This window comes from Haemaphysalis longicornis, unplaced genomic scaffold (genome assembly GCF_048455015.1).
Source record: "Haemaphysalis longicornis isolate Haplotype H1 unplaced genomic scaffold, Haemaphysalis longicornis Haplotype H1 scaffold_1, whole genome shotgun sequence".
Classification (NCBI taxonomy): domain Eukaryota; kingdom Metazoa; phylum Arthropoda; class Arachnida; order Ixodida; family Ixodidae; genus Haemaphysalis; species Haemaphysalis longicornis.
Window position 1 is genome coordinate 174,668,282 of NW_027526203.1, and position 22,133 is coordinate 174,690,414.

The window sequence follows — 22,133 nt, forward strand, 5'->3', positions numbered from 1 at the left end:
CTAGCAGAATTACCGAGGGCTATATTCGCAAAGCCATGAAGCACCTCAAACCATCATTTTTTTGTTGCCCGATGGTATTCCTCCCGAAATATTAAACGCATACTCGCCGCTAATTTAATGATTCAATTAAATCTGCTATTTCCCAGGATCTTGGCAGGTAGCACGCCTAATTACTGTCTTGGAAACTGGTGCTATTGCGAATGCTAGTAACCACCGGCAACATCGCTTCTGGGCCCGGCTTTTAAGTTTTCAAGAGTGTTTTCTATTACACCATCTTTTTCTCTAAATGTTAAAAAAAGCAGTCCGGGGTTATGCCCGGCCGACCCTGAAATACAAACCCTGTTCCTTTTATGCAACGAGCGTCCGAAGTGGTTCATCGTAGGAGGCAGTTTGATATGGTGTACTTTGACCTTGGCCGGAATTCTAGTTTGTCTTTTCAAAAATGTCCATTTTGCGTCCGTTTCAGTCGTGACGGAGGTGCGCTTGCGAGCCATTCGACCAATGACGTGCACGCAGACCGTCGCAGCCTCGTCTTGCTTGTGTTGCGTCATACCTGATTGTGTGCTCCGAGCCAATCAGGGCTCGCTCGAAACGGACACTTTGTAACGGACATCAAATAGACATAACTGATGATTCCGCCCCCGAGCAAGGCTTTTGATATCGTCCGTCACCGCTTGCTAATAGAAAGAAAGAACTTGCGTTCTTTCTACTAAAGCCTAAATGCATTCAATTGCATAGTCTGTCGATGAGCACTCGCTAAATATCTCCCCGGGAATGTGGGATAATGTTTGTTTCTCACTTGGTCTCCGCCATCGTCAGGCAGTGGTACATTCGTGTCAGTACCCTTTCGATACCGCAATTTGATTCTTGACTAGGGCTGACGAAAATGTGAAATTGGAAGCAGGTCAAAGAGCTAAAACAAATTGTGCTGCTGTATTTATCCGACAAAGAGCTTGTAGATGGGTGGGGTTCTTAGTCCAGGACTCCCGTTGGCTCTACCCGGCGTCTTCGCTTTTTCGGTCAGCAGTGCGCGTCACAGCTGGCAAGGTCATTCTTCCATTACTCATAGGTAGGACTGGGGGTTGGATCCGAGTCTGCGTTATTCTGGCCCTCACAGGTAACGTGAGGGAAGGTATTGGGCTGGTAGTGGTGTCTGCGCAGGGGGTTGTAGAGAGAGATAGATAGAGAGAGAGAGGGGGGGGGGGTGCTGTGGTCTCGTGGGGTGTGAGAACGTGTTTGCAGTTGTCGTAAGGTGACTTCTTCCGACAGCAGGTCAGGTCCTGGTGGGTGTTCACGTCAGGACAGTCTGTAGTGTTGTGTAATTTCCCTGAAAGTCGTCAAAGGGTGCTCTGCTCGGTCGTCTCCTCGAGCGATGTCCGGTATGCAAGATTTCTGGCGTACGCCTGGGCCGGTTAGTTACAGCGGAGTAACTAATGGGCAAGCGTCCAGATTATTGGTAAATTTCTTTCAAGGGGAGGTTTGGCTAAAGCGTGCATTGCGTGATATTCGCGTCATGTACGTACGTACGGCACGCCGCTTGAGTGTCGGGGATGATGGTCTTGAATTGGGGGGTGTCATGCACAACTACGTAGTTTTATGGCATACCGCGCAATGGCAGTTGCTGGTTTACCAAGTGCGTACACTCAAACTACTGGTAAGAATCCGTAGAGTAGGGTATAATTGAATTCATATACATCGGAATTCAAATTACACTAGTTAGCTGAATTCCGGTAAGGAAGAAAGAAAACGACCGCTTTTTTCAACGCGGAAATACAGAACGCTGTTTATTTACAAGTTATGTACAGACTATGGGGCACTAAAATAAATAGGGTCAGGCATGATAATATGTACACTCATACGATGTCACGGAAAGCTTGCGTACGGAGTTCATATCTGCACCGCAACAGATATCGGAAGGGGTGGGGTCTATAGTTCTTGCTTAAGATTGTATTTCGTCTTTCTCTCGCACCCACCTTCAGTGCACAGCTCCAGAACGCTACGTAAACAAAAGTCAAATTTAGAATATGATGAAAACAGATTCTTTGAAAGCTATCACACACACACCTAGGAACAATGATTTCGAGTTGTTACGGCACTGGCCTCAAATAAGCGCCTTGTTGCGATGAAGAATAATCTTCTTACACGCGGGTACCGTCAAACGAAGCTTCGTGGAAGAGATCAGTGCTCACCAATGGTTGTAATCGCACGAGAAAGCCTTCCCATTCCCAGACTACGTTCAAGAAGGCTGCCACCCCTTCCCACGGAAATGCGCCGCGCACTGACTGAAATCGCTCGCGCACAATCTTTCCTGCAGCCTCTGACTATACCGCTAGGCGTAGCTGCGACACACGGACACCCGGGCAGGAGTACGCGCTTCCCGCGGGCTGTCCACAGACAACGGCCGGGCCGTCATCACAAGCGGCAGGCTCCTTCGCATCCGGCTCCCTGTCCTCCTCCCAGCGTGGGAGGGACCACCCCGTGGAAGTAATTCCTAATGGTGCCATCCTCGATTACGCCGACGGGGAGGTCCTTGGTGTCGTTGCCGGCGCCGACATGGTGGACGCCGTTCACCGCGGCGCCCCGCGTGGCCTCCTTCTGCCGGTTGCGCATGAACACCAGCTTCTCCAGGTGTCCCGTGGGTGCGTCGCAGGCGATGAAGAGAAAGTAGCTCAGGATGTAGCTCCACACGAAGACGGAGAAGCACTGCGACACCTACGGGCATCAAGGGGGAGAGGAAGGACAGACTTTAGGGCTAGCCTGTTTGTTGGCCACGAGCGATTGAGGCCTCAGAATGGTTCTTTAACGCCATCGCAACGGGAAGCCTTTTCAGCAACAAGCTAACCGGAGAACGACACGCAAATTTATTTTACCGTCTGTGCTTTTTGATCTACGCTTGTAACTATATATTTTTCTTTACAAAAGAAGCATGTTATCATTTAAGTGGCAGTATCTTACTTCTGGTTTATATTTAATTACGTTTTTTAAACTTTGCAGGGATGTATACACCCCTCTAACACCCCCCTAACACCCTCCCAGGAGGATTTCGACACCCCCCAAAATCTAAATTCTGGATAAACCCCTGAAACTTTGTATGTCCACTAGAAATGTCTTTGCTTCGCAACTAAGACACACCTATTGCTTTTAAGCTAACACTTTATTTTGGAACTACGGGTCGACAAAGAAAAGTGACTGTGAAAAACACAAGGAAGTTAGAACATGGAATTTATAGGTTTGGTGGTTTACAGGAGAGTATAGCAAGCTTTTCGCCTCGTTCTCGTGAAGTCAAACAGCCATCAGCAAAAGCTAAAATTAGTGAAACGCCCGCATGGTAATGGGCAATGTACAACTAAGAAATACTGAGTCGGGCGGTATTTGAAAAAAATATATTGTCCTGTACGTGCTTTTATTAAAAAAATACATTTGCACGACCGCATGGAGCTCATGCGGTGTCCGAGTTATCTTCAGCGAGCCTGTCCAACAGAATAAAAAAAACAACAACAAAAATAACAAAAGCGGAGAGGATAACATGTTTTCGGTTCAACTTGTTTGCAGCACTACGCCTCTTCTTCAAAAAAAGAAAAGCTAAATGTAATAATATCACTTCAGCAACAGAAAAATAACTACTGCAATAACAGAGCTCGAAAACAAGTGAGCCCGAAGACAAAGATTTCCCTACTTTAAGCTTGACCATAAATATGGATTGCAAGTAATACGATGTGCTCATTTTGCCATCACATAAGCTGGTCGCTTGTAGGAGAATATTCATAGGAAGCGGGGCTGAAGGTCGCTCACATTACGTTTTTATCCCAATGGTAGAGGGAAGGCTTCACGATGCAACTAAATAGCCCGTCCGTTTTTGTTTTCTTAATTTATCATCCCAGTTTCCTTTCAACGACTGCTTTGCCCAGCACTCTTTTTCTACGCGCACACTCGTATACTGTGGTGCAAGGAGGCAACAGCGGCTGCTCGACTCACCAGTGTGAAGTGGGAGAAGAAAATGCGCTCCCTGGAGATGTTGTACATGACAATGTAGAAGGGAGAGTGGATGAGGTACACGCCAAATGACAGCCTGCTCAGCGGCACGAACCCGTTCCAAGAGAGAAAGCGGTTGACGATTCCTGCGTTGAGGTCGAAACAAAAGGAAGGCGGAACTTAGTGTCAATAAGCGCAGACGCTGTATGCTGCGTAGGGATATATTAGAGAGTTTTAGCAGTCCGTCCCTTCCGTTCGATACGTTGTTACCGGGTTTACCGGGACCGGTCTGCGCCTGCGCGCGCGGAAGGGCGAGGAGGCGCGGACATGGCGAAGGCAGGCCGGCGGAACAAATCCCCCTACCGTGACGAATGCCCAAGTGCCCAGACAGGTCCCGGTCAACACGCTAGCTACGTAGGCGACGGAACGGACGGACTGCTAAAACTCTCTGTTATTTATTCGGAAGATGACGCGAATTGCGACAGCTTTCCTCAAAATTGGCCGTAAGCTTATACGAGCTCCAGCTTAGCTTCAAGAGTTTCTCGGTGCTTAACGATTCCAGCGAAAAGAAATAAATATTGAGAGAGACGGGTTGTTCCTTGAGGCCGCGTTTATTAGCTGCTGACTCCGACCGTTCCGAGGAGGCCGAACCCACGATGATGATTATCCGCAGATGATAATCCCGATGGGCGGCTAGCTGTGAGTGATTGAGGAGCATACCCCTTGGTGACCAGAATGGATGATGATGATGCCAGGTTCACGGGGAACAGTCTCAATGCACATCCCTGGTGCTCACAATATTCAAATAACATTAAATAAAAGGTAATATATTCCGCGAGTCACACTTTGATTATTGATATCTGTAATATAATATCAGAAATACTGGAGTTGTTACCTGTGATATTTGATATAGATTAAAGTGCGCATGTGTATTAAAAAGGTTCTATCCTACAACTGGGAACAAATTTTACTTCGTTTTCTTTTTAATCGTTACCCTACCTCTCGCTCTGGAGCTGGTGGTAATAAGATGCATTTATTTCGGGTTCAGACACCATGTGCACTATCGCATTTTGGTGCCGGATGAACAAGGAAAGAAGGGACGGGGAGGGAAATAATGAATAAAAAAAGAACGCCCACAGCTGAGTATCGGTGACAGCCCAAAAGTGAAGTAAATTAACGGCTGCAGGGGCTTTTGTTTTTGTCTTCTCAACATCAGCTCAGTTAGGACAACGTTAATATTAACTATGGAGCTGAATCTGGAAATCTTTGGGCAGATGATTTGCGTTTACAGTTCTCCTGAAGTAGCCGGAAAGTAAAACGTTTCTTTGGAATTCTAGAATGCTCCACCGCCTCCAACGGAGAGTTTAAGTAACCCAGTTATATCTACCATGCCACAGTTTTCTCACAGTTTTGGATCAGATAATAGTGGTTCCATATCTCAATAGACATTAATCGGCATCTCTTCCGTAGCTTGCCCCTATGTAGGTCAATTTCACAGCTGCGAGCAACGGAGGAAAACTTCAAACATTCGAGGCCACGATGCCTTCAGTTTTGCAGCGGCCGGTATTCTTGGAATGCTTGCACTTTTGCAGCAGCCGCTATTTTAACGGCATTCGCTAACGGCGCCCTATAACAATAGTTCTGATATCTGGCACGGTGAAGTAGGCTACACGTAACTTAGCCCTGCCAACGCGCATTATGCAGCTCCGAAAGCAGGGACCAAACAAAGAAAGAAAGAAAGAAAGAAAGAAACAAACAGACAAACAAACAAACAAACAAAGAAACAATCAAAGGGCCACTACTATTTTCCGTACCTCCCCGTCCGGTTGCGCAGGTGAAGACGAACCAGGCGACGCAGATGGACCAGAAGATGCGGTCGGTGAAGGCATAGAAAAGCCGCTTGATTTCGCTGGCGCGCTCATTGCTGCGGTACCACTCAATCTTCATGAACAGGCAGTACAGGCCACAGAAGAGGCATATGCACCACAGGGAAGCCTGGATTACCTGCGGGCAAGAACGACGAGGCATGGAGCAATTGACGCGGAATGTTGAGCAAGTTGGTTGCTAGCTGGAGAATTCATGGTGCTCGCGAACACTAGACAGGACGAAGCTAAAGAAAGGACGAAACACGCGCTAGTGTTTCGTCCTCTTTTTAGCTTCTTCCTGTGTAATGTTCGCTAGTGCCATGAATTCCTTAGAGGCATGGAGCCCCCACAAAAAATTGCACCCGGAAAAAGCAACAAACCCTGCTGTACTGCGCACCAAACACTGCTAAACTACACACACTTGTCCGCAGTGATTGGCAGTCTCCGCCTAATTGCGGAGACACTCTGTACTATAGCGACGTCCTTGAGTGCCGCGTTTCTCGATGGCAGGGATTCGGCGAGCACTGTGCTCGGCGGTGTACGGAGTACGGGGGCGTGTATTTCTCATAATTTGAAGAATCTCGCGTACGCGGCAAACATTACTTCAGACCTTTCAGAGTCGCATGTTATTTGTCCTTTTGCTGTAATTCTCTGAGGAATGATAAGGTTTAGCCGGAAAACTAACACGTATGAAGTAACGTACACCGGCAGCAGTGAAAATTTCTTATTAATGGCACGTATATAGACGGAGAAGCACAAATATGGACGTTGTCGCGTTGTTTATATTGACAACTGAAGTGGTTGGCCGTAGAATTTTCCTCCTTTCGATGAAAATACGGCCAGCAGAGACCCATGCCGTCCCGGTAGCAAGAATGTATCGCGGTTTATATCATCAGCCCGATAAGAGCGCTTTAGTCAGCGCCATTCAGAATTTCGTTGCCGCGAAAAAAAAAAAAACTGTACATAATTACAGCAAACTGTAGCGGAAATTCAACCACGCCGTGGGTTGTATTGTGCCGCCCCTGGTGACAACCTACTGGAACCTCACGGATATTCTGGGAGGAACCGTTATTCTGCCCCTCGCATTGGTCGACCTATGGAGCGTGGTCTCTCATCGGGGATTGTTTTAAGCACCGTTGCGTTTCCTCCACTACGTCCCGTCGAAATTTTTTCGGAGCCCACGTTCACCGTTACGGGTCCTAGAGAACGTTTACAAGTGGTCGGCACGCTGATACGCCGACCAATAGACACGCTGTTAGTGGGCATGCGCATGAAAACAAAAATTGGCCCAAAAGTCTCTAATGTGGCAGCGTGAGCCTCAGGCTCTCAAGAGACCGAAAACACTTCTCTTCGTACTGTGTAGCTGTAGTGTTTTATGCTTCAACAATCTTTGCTTGTCTGAGCCCTTGCTTGCGATTGTGCACGAGGACAGCGGCGAAGTGACGAAAAGGTAATGTTTATCACTGCACTCGCGACCCGGCATCCACCGTGGCAAACACAGTGAAGAGCGCTGACTGAGGCTTGTACTCACCTTAGGGATCTTGGACTTGCCGTATCTCTCCACGAGAAGGAAGGTGAGGCAGCCCGAAAAGAAGCAGACGCCGTGGTAGAACGGGAGCAGGTAGTAGTAGTTGAGCGTGTCCATCACCGTGCTGCGAGATGAAGGTCGTAAATTATATTAACCGACCCTGTCATGTACACAAGCCTGGATTTCACGCGTGTATTATGGAAGGGGACGTGCTTTTGGTTTCATCGCATGCGCATGGAGGAACATATCCGCGCATGCGCTGTCAGCATGCACTCCCGCCGATGGCACAAAAGATGGAAGGTAACAAACACCAGTAACTTCTCCTTAATTAATTTGAACATAAATACTGCTGCAGTAGTACGCTTACTACAGATCTAATCTGAGAGCGACTAGAAATAAGATTTATTATACAGCTTGTTCGATAATAAATAAATAAATAAAAATAAATATATAAATAAACAACTGAATAAATAAATAAATAAATAAATAAATAAATAAATAAATAAATAAATAAATAAATAAATTTTGACAAAATATATTTTGGGGCATGAAACCCAAGAACTGCTCGTAACTCAATTAAGGTTGATTTAAATCGCACCAACGCTGAAGTAGCTAATGCTTTTAGGACTTTTGGCATCGTTTACAGCTAACCTACGCTTCACCTGAACCAAATTCTGAACTTGATCCAAAATTGATGCTGGCCGCAGGCAGCATCAATTTTGGTTTAAGTTCAGAATTGATAATGAAGCTGATTGCATGCGCTTTATGTCTCTTCTGCTAGCCAAAGATAGATGTGCAGTTTTGCCAGGCAGGAAGATACTCCTGTGGACACAGAACCGTGCTCTCTGCCAGCTCGAGTTCACGACGAGATCGTTTCGTGTTTCTCGAACCCTGGCATGTTCTGCCTGTCTCTTATTCTCCAGGGAGAAAGCCCCTCTTTAGTTTAGTGTTTGTCCCAGCTCTGGACTCCACCGGGACTCCGAAGATGCCCTGCACAAAGGGCTCGTCTTTTAGCCCGACGGCCGCGTGAAAAAGGGTGCAGTTCATCAAAACAACTGTATACCAACGGCCCCAGTTCCGCACATTAGCCCTTCGTTCATCTGTCTTGCGCTGATCATTCGTATAATTCACACTTAAGTTCGTTCGCGATGCCCTAATAACTTCCTCCGTTTAAGCAAAATGTTGAAATCCAGGAAGGATTTCAGCCTTTTTCGTACTTTGCCCTAAGAATGAATGAGATCGTTACCAATAGTTTCTTACCGATCCCTATTTTCAACAGGCTTGTTTCCTTTCCCCCCTCTCCGCCTCAAATGCGTATTTTAATTTATTTTATTCTAATTTAATTGATTCAATTCAATTTCATTTCATTCGTTTAATTTAGCATGCTTCTTAATTGTGTACCTTCTCACAAAATGTTTGCCACAAAAAGGCGTGCACGAGACGTCATTGGCGATCCTTTCGCGTATGAAGTGCATCAGCAGTAGCCCGAGAACTCACCCGAATGTGGTCGCCACGGGGATGAGGAAAGGCGTCATGTGGGTGCCGTATATCTGCCACGCAGCAACGGCGCAGGACGCGAGTGATAGCGCCGTGAAGATGAGTGCGACCAGCCATTTCCGCCTGCGCGCAAAGGGCATCAAATGAAGCACGTCGTCGCTAGGCGGTACAGGTACCTTCATAAATTGAGTCCTGAACGACAGGCATTGTGGAGCTTGGCAGGCTGCTCAAGAGAGGCGCGTTCGACACGAGATTTAGATGCGGCCAATAACTTCAGAAAACTTCGCAGTGTTTGCAAGTGTCATCTGGATAGAATCGAGCGCATTGAGAGTTCGTATATACAGTTCTGAAGTCAACAGGACATTTTCTTTTTTTCTTTTGCTTCGCAGTCCTTTGTGATCCTGTACTCTGCTGCAGTAAGTTGGAAATCCGGCAAGTGGCGAGATCCTGATCTTAGTGCCAGACAACACAGCGGAGAAGGAGAAAGAAAATGACGAAAGGCAAAACAAGCGGACGTCGCTGTCTCTCTTTTGCGCATACTACTGATATACCCTGACACGACTGGTATGCTTCAACACCGCAATATGAGCGCTTCATAGGATTAAAAAAAAACCCGTAATTCAAGAAACATGCAAAGACTCTCTTCTTTAATACGGAAAAGTGAAAGGTGCTGATTTGTCATTACGTTTTATCGACAAGTAAAAACAAATTCAAATCTAGATTTGAATCGCCATGCCGGGCGAAACCAAGATTGTCTCCCACTGACAGCTCTCGCAGCAAAAAGGCAAAACGGCACGTACAATCGGTTACAAAAGTCTGCGGGACGTGACATTCCTTTCCCATGTAGCTACACGCCATGGTGCTTCCTGCGTTACATCTGGCGCTATTTTCTATTTTGCTATGAACACTCCTACCACTCTTTCGAGCAGCTTCTGAAAGGGACCCGCTGTTCAGCCTCTAACGGCTGGGGTTCGAGCTTCAGCAATTCTAACAATTCTCGCCAAGTCCAGCGATTTATTTTGTTGTAAAGATGTTCTCTCAGATCCACACATTACTTTTACTAGTTAGCGGGGTTTGGTATTTTCTAGGTCGGGCTAGGTGCGAGGCGCAGCCTATAACGTGTAAATTACTTCCCGCGTCGTGCCGGGATTGCCGGGCTTAGACCTACATTGGAAGCAGAAACGTCGCCCACTCGGCACGGTTGAGATTCCGAGACGATATGCCTCCTTGTAGGGCGATACAATACCCAATTTTTCCTCGCGAGTTCTGTATCATGGACGAGTTCATCACCTTGAAACGCTTAGGAGGCACTTGATCTCCAACTTGTGGAGTAATTAACGCTTACAGCTGAAAACGGGTCCCGCATTCTTTTGTAGCTGGTTACATGTGGGTGTTTGGGTGATACTTACGTCCTAAAAAGTTGTATCACAACGATGGCGATGAGGAAGAACTGGTAGTCTGCGGAGAGGTACCAGAGGTGCGGCATGGTGGACTGCGAACGTAAAGCGAGAGAGAAAAAAAACGCACATTGTGAGAATAGCTACACCCGCTTCAAATATTGGCAGGTTCACCAATATCAAGCATCTCGGTTAAGAAGAGCCAAGGTTTTCACGGCTTGGAGCTTCGCGTGTCTAAACGTTGGCCCGCCTACCCTGTCGCCCCGTTGTCGTTGCAAACACCATGCTTACTTACATGTTAGGCTATGATTCGCTAACTCTCGAGGCCATGAATTAGCCCCCAAGCCATGTCTGCGACTGTATTTTTACGTCAAGTGTTCAGGTCGGAAGCCCGAATACACGAATCCCTTTACAAGTGTCTGTACATGTAAGTTTTTGAAAAGAGGTACAATTCAAGCTGAAAATGGCAAAAACGGCTGTCTAAAGTAATGCTGAACATGCTAAACCGCGCACTGGTCTAAAACTTGGGCTTGCTTAACGTACTTTTTTTCTTCTACCTGACAGCTGAAGGTCACTGTTTACCACCTGGTTTCTGGTTACCTTTTTTATAAAAAAAAACAGATTAGCGTCGTTGCTCGCTTTACGTCAACAATACAAACACGACAGAACATTATATCTGCGTGTTCATTAATGAAGTGACGCGACGTAGTTTCACCCGGCTTATATACACGCATTCACGTCGTTACTACGCAGTGTCCTTCGTATTTGGGGTTGAATATTTTTGCCCCAGCTGGTGTCCTCAATGGCTAACCTAGACGACCTGCTGCGACGCCAGGACAGACTTGCATTGCTCTAAACCGTACGACGAGTGCATACGGCTCTTACCACTTCCTGGTCGGCCCTCCAGTTGCGCAGCTGGAAGAGCAGGTCCCACCAGTGGTTGCGAACTTCGGTGAAAAACCTCTCGTAGAATTCCTTGGAGTTGGGTCCGGACGCGATGAGTGGCAGCAGGCACATGCACATTATCATGAAGAACATCGGCACGGTAGCCCTGCGGAGGGGAGACAATCGAGGTTAATTATTCCAAGCAAGATGTCGCTTCGCGAGATGACAAGTCGCTCGCGGTTATTCGGGCTCGAAGCATAAAACTGACGCACAGCAACGCCGAAACGTAAGCTAATGACAAAAATTGTGGCTTATACAGCTAAAATTCTTGTTTAAATTTTGTTTAAATTTAGCTGGGAACAGCACTTCGGGCGAAGCGCCAAATAACGGTGCCTCGAGTTACCGAGGCACCCTTAATTAAGTTATCGAGACGTAGTGTTTGGGAACTATTGCAACATACTACGGCACGGATATCGCCCTAGCGATTTATCCCACGCAAAATAAACTTTAGGTGGTCCAGCATGTTGCATGCTGCCTTTCGACTAAGAGCTCACCTGATGAATCGTCTGATCACTGCGACCACGGCCACGACGAATCTGTTCTCCTTCTGCTTGTTAAGTGTGTAGTAGAGCAAAAATCCGCTGTAAGAAGGCGAGACAAAATGTTCAGCGCTATAAAAATGTCCACAAAAGCTTCGTGGCGACACATGATCGCTATATATAGTCGGCCACAGGTAGTGTGCTCGAAATAAAGGAACACTATACATTGGGTTCACCGCGGCTTTACGGTTCTATTACGCAGTTCAAGTCATCTAGAGCTCTCGTTTCATTGCTCATGGGTAGCGTAAAGCAAAACAGTTTATTTCTAGTGTTGGGAACAGTAGAGAACGCCTAGCCCGCTTCGCGTTCGTCTCATATGACGCCTCACTGGTTTGCGGTGTGGTGTATACAAGCTGAATTACCGTTTACGAAATTACGATGCTTCCCTATTTCGTGGTTAGTATTGCCTCTTCGTTCGTTCAGGCGCAGTTATAAGTAGCTCGCTCAGTGCCAACCAACGTATTTCAGCCTGTGTGTCACAGCAAGCGTGTAAAACCCTTAAAAATGTACACTTAACTACAGCAACCTGAAACGTGAATCTTTGATGTGGCCGCCATTCAGTAAAGTGTTGGGCCCTTTTCCTTGAAGAAGAAAACGCGAAAGTTGTCCTTCCTTTCCAAAATTTATAATGCATACCTCCCCCACCCTCCCCCTTCTTCTCTAATAGGCATATGCAAGCTCACCTAAAGAAGAAAAAGCTGTCCACAGCCAGGTAGCCTGCTGTCACGACCAGAGTTTCCCAGTGCTCGAAGTAGTGCAGGGCGTTCACTAATCTCGCTGGAATGAAAAAAGACAAAGACGGATCAGCATCAGCCGACGAAATATTTTACTCTTTCGCTAGGTATATTCTAAAATCTCCATTTTTTACACCAATGCTTATGAAGCCATAATTAAAGGTCGTTGCGCCATGTGTCTTTTGTTTCTTTATTGTTCTTGCCCTATGCATACGGCAAGCAGGCCCTGTCGAACGAGGAAGATAACTGTAGTCATTTTGCCCCAGGCAGCGAGTCGAGTTACGTACTACAATTTTGTATAGATCGGAATGATCTCAGTACGTTCAAATGAAATGAGTTTCCTTAGAACAAAGAAAAATCCCCGCGGGTGCCAGAGGCGGAAGGGGTTCACTAATGACCCAGTATTTGTCCCCTGCGTATAAGTGCAACGTTGCACGCCGCAGTTTTACGCAGTGACACGATTTATTCTCATGTCTGTAAGACCGTATACTGGAGCAGCACAGCACTGCGAAAAAAGTTCAGCAACTAAGATCACCGCAGTAAGCGGCGCAAGCTTGCACGGAAGAGTAAGATGTACTGACACTAACCCGGGAGCATTTAATTAATCCTCCGCGCAAGTGTGCGCGTTGTTTTCTAAACGCCATGCCTCCGCTACATAAAGTCACAGCGCGGGCCACAGCTTCAAAGTCATATCACACGCCGGGTCTTGACATTGGCCACTTTTCTCGCTTCATTGCAACTGGTCACACAGGTGCATTGTGGAGGAGATTCGACCTTTTTGAGTGCCTATTACGCAAGCTACAGCATGTTACGAACACAGATCAAAGACAAGACTAGTGAAAACAGCAGAGACAGACGCTGTTTCTACTGTTTTTGTAACAGCCCAGATAACACAAACTGGCCTAACTCCCCTTGCTTTTTAAAGACATTTTACCCGTCGCGGTGGCTCAGTGGCCAAGGCGTTGTACTATTGAGCCCAAAGACGACAAGGGTTCCATCCAGGCCGCGGTGGCAGCTTTCAGGTGGAGGCAAAAAGCAAGAATTCTTGTATATTCGGCGTACGTTAAAGATACCCAGGTGGTCAAAATTAATCCCGAGCCCTCCACTACGGCACGCCTCCTAGTCCAGGCGTAGCTTCGGTGCGCTAAATCCCGAAAATTCGAATACATCTAAGCAGTAGTCCTTCGCGTAACTTGATTGGCCGGGATATCAAATTACGTCACTTTTTTAGAACTGTTACGATAGTTTGAGGCAGCAGCCTAAACCTGTGGTTATACGCGCGCGAACTGAGCCTTATCTAGTTGATAGCGGAGGGTGGTGTAGCATGTTGAGTACCCCTGCTCAGCTCGTTTTCTCGAGAGTCTTTGGACGGTAGCGCAAAGGCAAGATACGGAGGGAGAGGGTCTTACTGATGTTCTCGGTTATGGTTCCGTAGGAGTGGCCGAGGCAAATCCAGAAGATACTCAGGAAGCGGATGCCGTGCATGAATCGGTACGAGTAGGTTTCCGAGTTCTTGTCCTTGTTCACGCTCAGTATGAGTCTAGTGTTCGACAGAGCCGAGAATGCGATGGCGCACTTGTACAGGACGGCTAGAGAAACAGAACCAAGCGCATATTGATGAGGTAAAGCTCTTTAGAGTGGCGGCTAATTAAAGTGACACTGCGGCATGCGTATTACAAAAAAAAAAAAACGAGAAAACTTCGGGCTTAAAGTCAGGAAGGCTTGGAAGAGAGAGTCATTCGGGTCAATGAGACAACGCTTTGAGGGCGTGGAATAGCGTCATCTCTATTTGGCTGTTGGCGAACAACAGCGATGCTTCGAAAAGCCCAGACTTATTGTTAGGCCGCATGCAGTCACCCGAATGCAAGAGCTAGTGCAAAGCCCTTTATCTCTTCCGCTGCGACCCGCGCAATAGGCTAGAGTGTTTATTTCCCTGTTTATTTGTTTCTTGTCTGGTTTACGTGAAACCACCGATTCTCTTTATAAAAAGTTACTACATAGAAATCATAGCTCCACAAAGGTGTCCTCTTGTAGCGCTCATTTCAGTTTCTTCTAGCATTCACGGCTCAGAAAATAGTCTGACGCATGCTCCGGAATGTTTCAGGCTACGTGCACGCTAGATCAAAGCAGTGAATCGACTTTTACGTACCACTCTTGCGCTTCTTGTCCCAATGTTCTGTGGTGAGTTCAAAGGCTGTCGCGGCTACAATCGTAGTGGCGAGTACAGCCAGGCAGGCTCTGGAAAAACGTAACGAGGCAACGAGCTTTACATGACACGCATCAGTGATACTTGTGGACTTACTAAAGGTTATGAAAATCATTCGCGTTATTAAATAAGATGCACGCATTACTTTTCAAGTGTAACCTAAGACCCCAAAACAGCAGAAAAAAATGGGGTGTGTGGTTTCTTCCTTATGTTTTCGGGCCCCATATGGCTGAAATAGCAAGAATTGAACTGTGTGCAATCAACGGGGTGGTCGGTTGTACGATCAAGGAGTAGCATGGACATCGATCACACTACCGCGCCAATCTGCAGGCGCAAGTGCCCATTCTGCCTAATGCCTAATTATCCCTGGTGGTTAATTACTCAAAACCCTTCGAGTTTGGTGCAACGCGGCGTGTATGGGTTTGCGTTGGATACAACACAGCGCCACAATGAATGTGGGGTACACTAAGTGCGCGCTTTCTCGCGGTTTCTCACAACTGCGCCCGCTGTCAACACTTGGTGAAAGAACAAGGAAACTATATTCTGTGCTCAGTATTGTTGCCCTTGAGCGGAGCGCTTGAACTGGAGAATGGTTTTATATTAAATTTGCTCGTACGGCAAATGCGTGTACGATGGTTCGGTGGTTTTAAAATGCGGAGAAGAAAATTTTTCAGTGCGCCTAAGTCTTCTTGCGTGCTTTGCAGGCGACAGCATTGCGATATTTATCAAAGACAAGTTTACTGTTCGGTCGTATTGCGTCTCTTTCGTCGCTCTCGTTTATTCGTATTTTGCGCGAATTACCGAATTACTTCAACAGGCAATCTGCGCCGCTTCAGCAGGAACACTGGCGTCACTTGACACCGCAGCTTTCTCAGAACCGAGGTTCCCCGGAGGTGGCATGCAAGTCTTCTACTCACGGGCCGTCACGTAGTACCCACTCTAAAATAACAACAGGAATACCGCAAAAACCTAACACGAATTCCTGTCCTACGACAAAAAGCTGTCGGGACAACAGAAGTCATGTTGTTACGACAAAGCCATCTGTTATTACGCCGCCCATTTCTGTCGTAACGACAAAGTCAATTTTCTCAGCGACAAACATTCCTGTAGTGACAACAGAACTGCCATTTCCGCTAGTCTTCCCAATGGGCCATAACATTCAAACCATGTGCAAATACTGATGGAACATCAGGATCGCGACAAGACTTGAATTCGGCACGGCGGAACATCAATATCTGGACAGGAATGTGGCACACGACTGAAGATCAGAATCACACCACGACGAGAATACGACATGACAACAGTACCACATGCAAAAATACGACAGACTACAGAAATTTATCTTGTCGATATTTTCGACTGGGGTTCGCTTCTCTCCTTGATCCGCCGCCGGAAACGTGCTGCGGTATCGCAATGGTAGAGCAATCGGGACCTATTCTGAAGACCTCGGTTCAAGTCCCGTACCAACTCAGATAGTTTTTTTATTTACTGTTTACAGGGGCTACCATTTTCCACACAGGACAACAACTACAACGACGACGGTTTTTCGCACAGTGGGGCAGTTAATACCTTCGCCTTAAAAAAATCACAAGCGCAACGAAAGCTGATACTGGGTCAGCGACGCCATTGGGAACTTACATGATCCAAGCTTGAATCTTGTTAATTCCTTCGTCCTTGTTCGTCACGCAATGGCTGACTTTGATTTTAGCCACAGTTCCGACCACTGCGGGAATAAAGGGGAGAGAAAGTGAGCAACAAAAAGAATCGAGAGGCTTGAAACTATGTTTTTGAAGTAATTATGTTATTTAACTAATAATATGAAAAGGCGTGTGTAGTATATCGCTCGCGATTCTCCCTTGTCACAGCCTTTGGCATTTCAAGTAACTATTTTTATCTTCGGGCCTTATCTGCAAACCAATATTGATTCGGTTCCTCTGCACCGCATTTCGGTGAGTAGGCTATCTGTGCCATGGTCCCTTAAAAGCTATATTCTAATTTCGCAGTTGAGCTGTTCTCTGCAACTAGCTAAGCGAGAACCACACGGTTTTTCGCGGGAAGTAAAACTATAACGTACTCAGTTACGGCTAAAACAAAGGCGCCGAGAACTTTAGTTCTACTTTTAACCTTGCTATAAGTAAAAGACGGGCTCTTAGGTATGAACCACACGCAAGGGCGGTTGAAGGTGAGCAGGTGTCGCCAACTTCGTTGGCAGTGGGGGGGGGGGGTTCCGGCCGGTAAAATAACATTCCTGACTAAAATTTTTGAACAAGAACATGCACGCGTAGGCTTTTCTACCATCTATAAAAAAAGGTCTGAAGTGTGGTTTCAGAGTAGACCATCTATGAGCGCTCGTGTGACGTATCTGATTTCCTCCTTCAAGAATAAGTTGGTGGTAATACTAACAGGCACGGCCGATGTTGGTAAGGTCCTGCTCGCTGCAGGAGCTAACGAAGCACAAGCCGAGGCGAAGACCGGGCAGCCTTTCGTCCATGAGGTACCCCGTGAAGTTCTCTATCTATGGAAGAGAAGGAACGAAGGAGTTAGCACAAGGGCAGATCGAAAGGGAAGAGAAAAATGGGAGGATATTGGCGACTTCAAAATGTGAAGGGAATATAAAAATTGTTTTCAGTAGCCAAGATCGGGCGCTATCTTTGCGTGTTTCAGTTGCGAAACTCCGCCTTTAACTTCAAGAATTCTTTCACCACCTTCAAGGCCCCCCTCCCCCCATCATAGCGCCGGAAAGAGGGCTTAAATAAGGTGGAAACCAGCTTAAAAATTGTATAAATGTGAAACCCAATTTCGCGCTTCCGCTTTTTCAGTAGCACGCAGTGTCATGGCTGTTGTTTTCGGCCGCCTTCAGGCAGGCATACATCTATCGATTCGCGTTTCAAAATGGACGTTAGTGGCGTAGTGGCCAAGGGGCTTTACTGAACGAAGCACAAGTTCGCTGTCCAGCTTCTTTTTCGCGTCGATGAATTTTGATAGCCTCCGAACAGTAAAGCATTTCAGTGTTGATACTTTGGGTTGGTTAAACACTGAATAGTTAAATCTATCGAAATCATCCCACCGCGAAGTACATATTGAATTGTGCACTCTTAAAAAGCACACCCATTTCGGGGGGCACCAACATGAAGCAGCTGACTGACCAACCACTGCGATCAAAGGGGCTATGTAGGCCGGTAAAAAGACCCAGCACACCATATCACTCGAAAATATTAGGGGGATGTTCACAACTTTATACGTATGAGCAGGCGAAAGCCTAGTTGACCTTCTGTTTATCTGCTGTTGAACTGTCTGTTGAACGTTCCTGTTGCTCTCGTTGGACCGCTGACGCAGCTTGATCCTTAGCTGCTTCCTGCCCACGGCGGTTAGGACGGGCGGCATTTCGAGCTGCTCTAGCCACTTCTGCCGCGGCGTACTTTCTCATTCTTACACGCCCGCGACCAGGTCCTGGCGCGTCGTCATCCATAGCGATGTGGAATCATGCTCTGAACCCACGCGGGGACGTGTAAAAGGCGCGTCTATAGCGTTCTGCGGTCCGTCGCTCTTTCTCAGAACCCTCTTGTGGCACTGCTGTTTCCCTTTCCCGGCGTGCGCTCCACTGTTGGCGCTGCATTTATGTACCCTAACTTCATATTTTTCTTGATATTTTTGAACTTTTTGGTATCCCACAACGTGCTTCATTAAACATAAAGATGTAAGACTTTCGCCTTACAAATTGTCCAGGCTGTGTAATACGCAAGGCAAGAACGGAAGTTCGCTTTGAATTATGACACTGCGCGGACAAAATGTTTGAGTCATCTATCGGTTAGCCATCAGATTTGCTACCTTGTCCATACTGATTTCTCTTTCGGGTGCAAGGTGGTAAAATAAACAGATAGAATTTTGTTACAATGTAGGCGTGTCTCTATAGTGAAGAGGCACAAGGTCATCAGCCGCTTCCATTTTTTCCCAACTAAACACTTAAAAATGTTTGTTAGGGCAACAGAAAATGCCAACTTGATCTTCGGAGGGCAGCAACAGCCGCTGCTGGAGATTTATGAGGTACTGCGATTAGTTTGCGCACCGATAAATTTATTTTAGGTGCCCATAAATTGTCCGCGCACGAGAAAGAAAAACATGAGTGGGTCGGCTTTGCCACAATAACTTAGAGTGACAAGGGAAACATATCTGATGAATTTAACTACGCCTGACATCGATGATGACTTTCCAAACCATGATCTACCCGGGTAAATAACGCAGTGAAAAATGTCATTTTTGCGATTAGGAAAGTCACAGCGCATACATTATTGATCCGGTTGAGTCATAAGCTAGGCCTCATCAATGGCCTACTTTGTCCATTTGATTTCTATGATTGGTCATTCAGGAGTGTTGAAATCAAATAGGCTCACGGACGTTTTTACTAGTTTGAGGAAAGTGAATGTCCCATGGATGAGCACGTTTTGAACATTTTATAAGTAAATGAGAAGCACTATTCGTGGTACATGGGAAATTACGTTAGACCTATTCTTTCCTTGCACTCTGTCAGTATTTAAAAAAGTATGGCAGGTGCTTCCAGGAGCTCAACTATGAATTTATATAAGCTAAGCCTCGTGCAATGTTGTACGCCCATCAAAAAAAAAAAAAAATGTGTACCTGACTTGAAACTATTCCGCTATTAGATTTTTGTAGTGATAAAATAAAAACGAATGTAGCGCCGCAGAAGCAACTCCCGCATCGTCTCAACGAGGCAATTGACGTCATCTTCACACGCTCGTGAAGCAACAACACTTCCACTAATGGAAACATTTGAAACGAATGAGGCGCCAAATTTTGTTTGGCGTAAATCAGGTAACATCCCGAGCTTCCTGTCATACTTTGTTGCCTGCGTCGCGATGAACGCACCTTCGGGTGCTTCCGCGGAGCGCAGACCTTAGCGTGGGCTCAGTTCGAAGGAGGCAGTCGAGACTCACCCTGGGGTGGGACAGCAGAAAGGCTGGCAGGAGCTCGCCCACGAAGGAGCGGTCTTCGCCGATTGAGATGTGCACGTTGCAGTACTGGCCGCGCACCTTCTCGCCGCCGTACTCATCCCGAACCACGGTTTCGATGCACTCGTCAAACGCGCCCAGGTCGGCCAAGGTTGCCTGGAGGAGCCCGTTGGGGTACTTGGCCGTCGCGTCCACCACTACGTCGCGACAAGGGGCAGATTGAACGTCTCGGTGATTCATACGAAGCGAAGGAACAATAGATACGGAGGCCAACACAGAAGCGAGCACTTCGCGCGTCGCGCACACCGAGTGTCACGTAGGAAATCTGGCGAAAAGGATAGCATGCCGTTATCCCTGCCGCGAGATTTGTCTACGGTGGTGTATGGCAGGCACCAGCACAGAAGTCTTACGCGTGGGTATTTAGCGGCGTAGTACACATCTGTCGACTGTTGCGCCATCTTGATAACAAATTACCACTGCGCTGGACCAAGCATTGATGAAAAGGAAGACATGTACCCCCAACCCCTATTTTTTTCCTGCTTCGGATTCCCCTGGTATGTCTCTAATTCTCCATGACGCGATTGTTGCTTGCCTAGAACTGAGCTGCGGTTTCAAAGCAGGTTTTCCGGGCTGCTAGAAACGCACCAAGATGATTTCAAAAAAATTTGCCCATCATTCGCTGGTAAAGCATAAAATGCAATATCAGCAATTGAGAAAGCGACTAGGCTACTTCATAGCACCCTTTATACGTTCCTTCGGTTCATCACAACAGGTTCTCCAAGGTCTCCACGAGGATCAGTGAAATAAAAGCTCGTACATTTGTTGATGCACACGGTAGCATTTGCCAAGATCGCCAGCCACCACCAATATTTCTTGGCCCGTGTCTGGTTTTCGTAGCACCTGCCACTACCCCCCCCCCCCCCCCCACACACACACACAGGACAATTACGCGTCATTGCATGAAAGTAAGGAAGGAAAGTTGAATCGATATTTCTTGTGTCATTACGGTATCCCCGCAAAAAAAAAAAAAAAAAAAAAAAAAACGAAAGAAGCCATGACAACACTCACGTCTGAGGGCCCATGGCTCGAGTTCCTGCACCCCGCGCATGAATTGTAGCACGCCGATGCTGCATTCTGTCGAGATGTCGGCCTGTAGAAGCTGTCTTGTGAATCCGGAGCCTGCGCTGGACATCATCTGCTTGATGGCGGCCCGGATGCCATCGAGGAGCTTGGACCTCTCCGGACCCCCGGTGGTAGTACTCTCTGCTTCACCGTCGGGCACTGGTTCTACCGACGGATTGTCCACTGCACTGCTGGCACTCACGGCGTTTTCTTTGGACTCAGAGCTCATCGTTTCCCTCGACTCGGTGGTCGTCGATGTTGCCGCTCTCGACGTAGAAGCCGCGGCGACACCGTTCTCCTTGGTTACAGCCGGTTCACGAGCGGTTTCAGCGGCCCCGGTGTTCGCATCACTCAATATGGTGGTATCTTCCGTAGCAGGGCTTGAATGGCTAGCCGGCGGCACAGTTGAAATCGCTGCTGTGCCTATAGATACAGTGTGCCCCGCTAGCGCACTCGAGCTTAGACTCCCCAGTAGCACCTCCGTGGGGTGTTTGTCTTCAAGCGCGACACTTGCGCTCTCCGCACTCGGCGCGCAACACATGAGAAAGAATAGGGCTATACAGGCGCAAGTGGTGAACCGAAGGACTCTCAAAGTCCGGGACTCCATTTCTCGGCGACAAGCGGACGCCCGCGCGCGCGCCTGCATTAAAACTGCACCAATCGATGCACTAGATCGCTCCCCCGCCACACACGCCCGCAAGAATGAACGACGGTATAGTGTCGTGTCGCGCGAAGCGTACCGCGTTCCACGAAAACCCAACCAAGTCGCACGGAATTCGGAGAACTCTCGTCAAAGAGGTCGACGCGCGCTGGCTTGACGGCTTAACCCGACGTCTGTGTTCTACCCCCTGGCTGGTTGTCTTTCGGAGCGACAGTCTATCTGCGCGGCAGACAGCACGAAGAAAAATAAACAACGGTCTTTGCAGGGCGGAAGAAGTTCGGTGTCTCAGCCAGCGGTCTTTTGACAACTGAACATCCCAGATAACCATACGAGCCGTTATAACCGGAGCGTTTCTCCCTCCCATTTCTTTCTTTCTTCACTTAGCCCTCTACGTCATCAGTCGTGGTGATGACGTCGGCAAGTGGACATCATCGGAGCTTCTCCGGCTGCTGGAGCTCATTGGGAAAAGCGATCCGGAGGATTTGTCGTCACTGCCCGACGGTGAGGAGAAAGGGTAAACCCGACCGTCCGTTGACCACGGGGGGGCATCCTGCATTAACGCATGGCTTCGTTCCACGGCGAGGGAAGGCATTCTCGAGAAGAAAGAAACCCACGGCAGTCCTACACGGCCCGTAATAACTGTCATCGAAGCGGGCTTATTCCCAGAACCTCCTTTCCACAGTCGGAGTGTCGGCTTAGC

At 47.5% G+C, this 22,133-nt stretch overlaps 1 protein-coding gene across 1 annotated transcript; it reads right to left on the reverse strand.

Annotated features, from left to right (window-relative positions):
* Positions 1-1,754: 1,754 nt before the first annotated feature.
* On the reverse strand, positions 1,755-21,877 carry LOC144139567 (nose resistant to fluoxetine protein 6-like). Its single transcript, XM_077671877.1, has 15 exons — positions 20,719-21,877; positions 19,636-19,847; positions 17,087-17,198; positions 16,322-16,406; positions 14,627-14,715; positions 13,887-14,066; positions 12,427-12,520; positions 11,699-11,785; positions 11,145-11,310; positions 10,272-10,354; positions 8,863-8,985; positions 7,369-7,489; positions 5,787-5,976; positions 3,976-4,118; positions 1,755-2,712 (listed from the first exon to the last, which is right to left on the reverse strand). Exons 1-15 carry the CDS (start codon positions 21,416-21,418, stop codon positions 2,413-2,415), a joined length of 2,685 nt encoding a protein of 894 aa, XP_077528003.1. The 5' UTR covers positions 21,419-21,877; the 3' UTR covers positions 1,755-2,412.
* Between the last annotated feature and the right edge of the window lie 256 nt (positions 21,878-22,133).

Bases quoted from the DNA above. Each gene is read 5' to 3' on its own strand.
- LOC144139567 (XM_077671877.1), bottom strand. From the start codon at position 21,418: ATGCAGGCGCGCGCGCGGGCGTCCGCTTGTCGCCGAGAAATGGAGTCC. The intron at 17,199-19,635 runs GTGAGTCTCGAC...TCTCTTCCATAG, and splicing joins TTCTGCTGTCCCACCCCAGG to ATAGAGAACTTCACGGGGTA. The intron at 12,521-13,886 runs GTAAGACCCTCT...TTTTCATTCCAG, and splicing joins AACCATAACCGAGAACATCA to CGAGATTAGTGAACGCCCTG.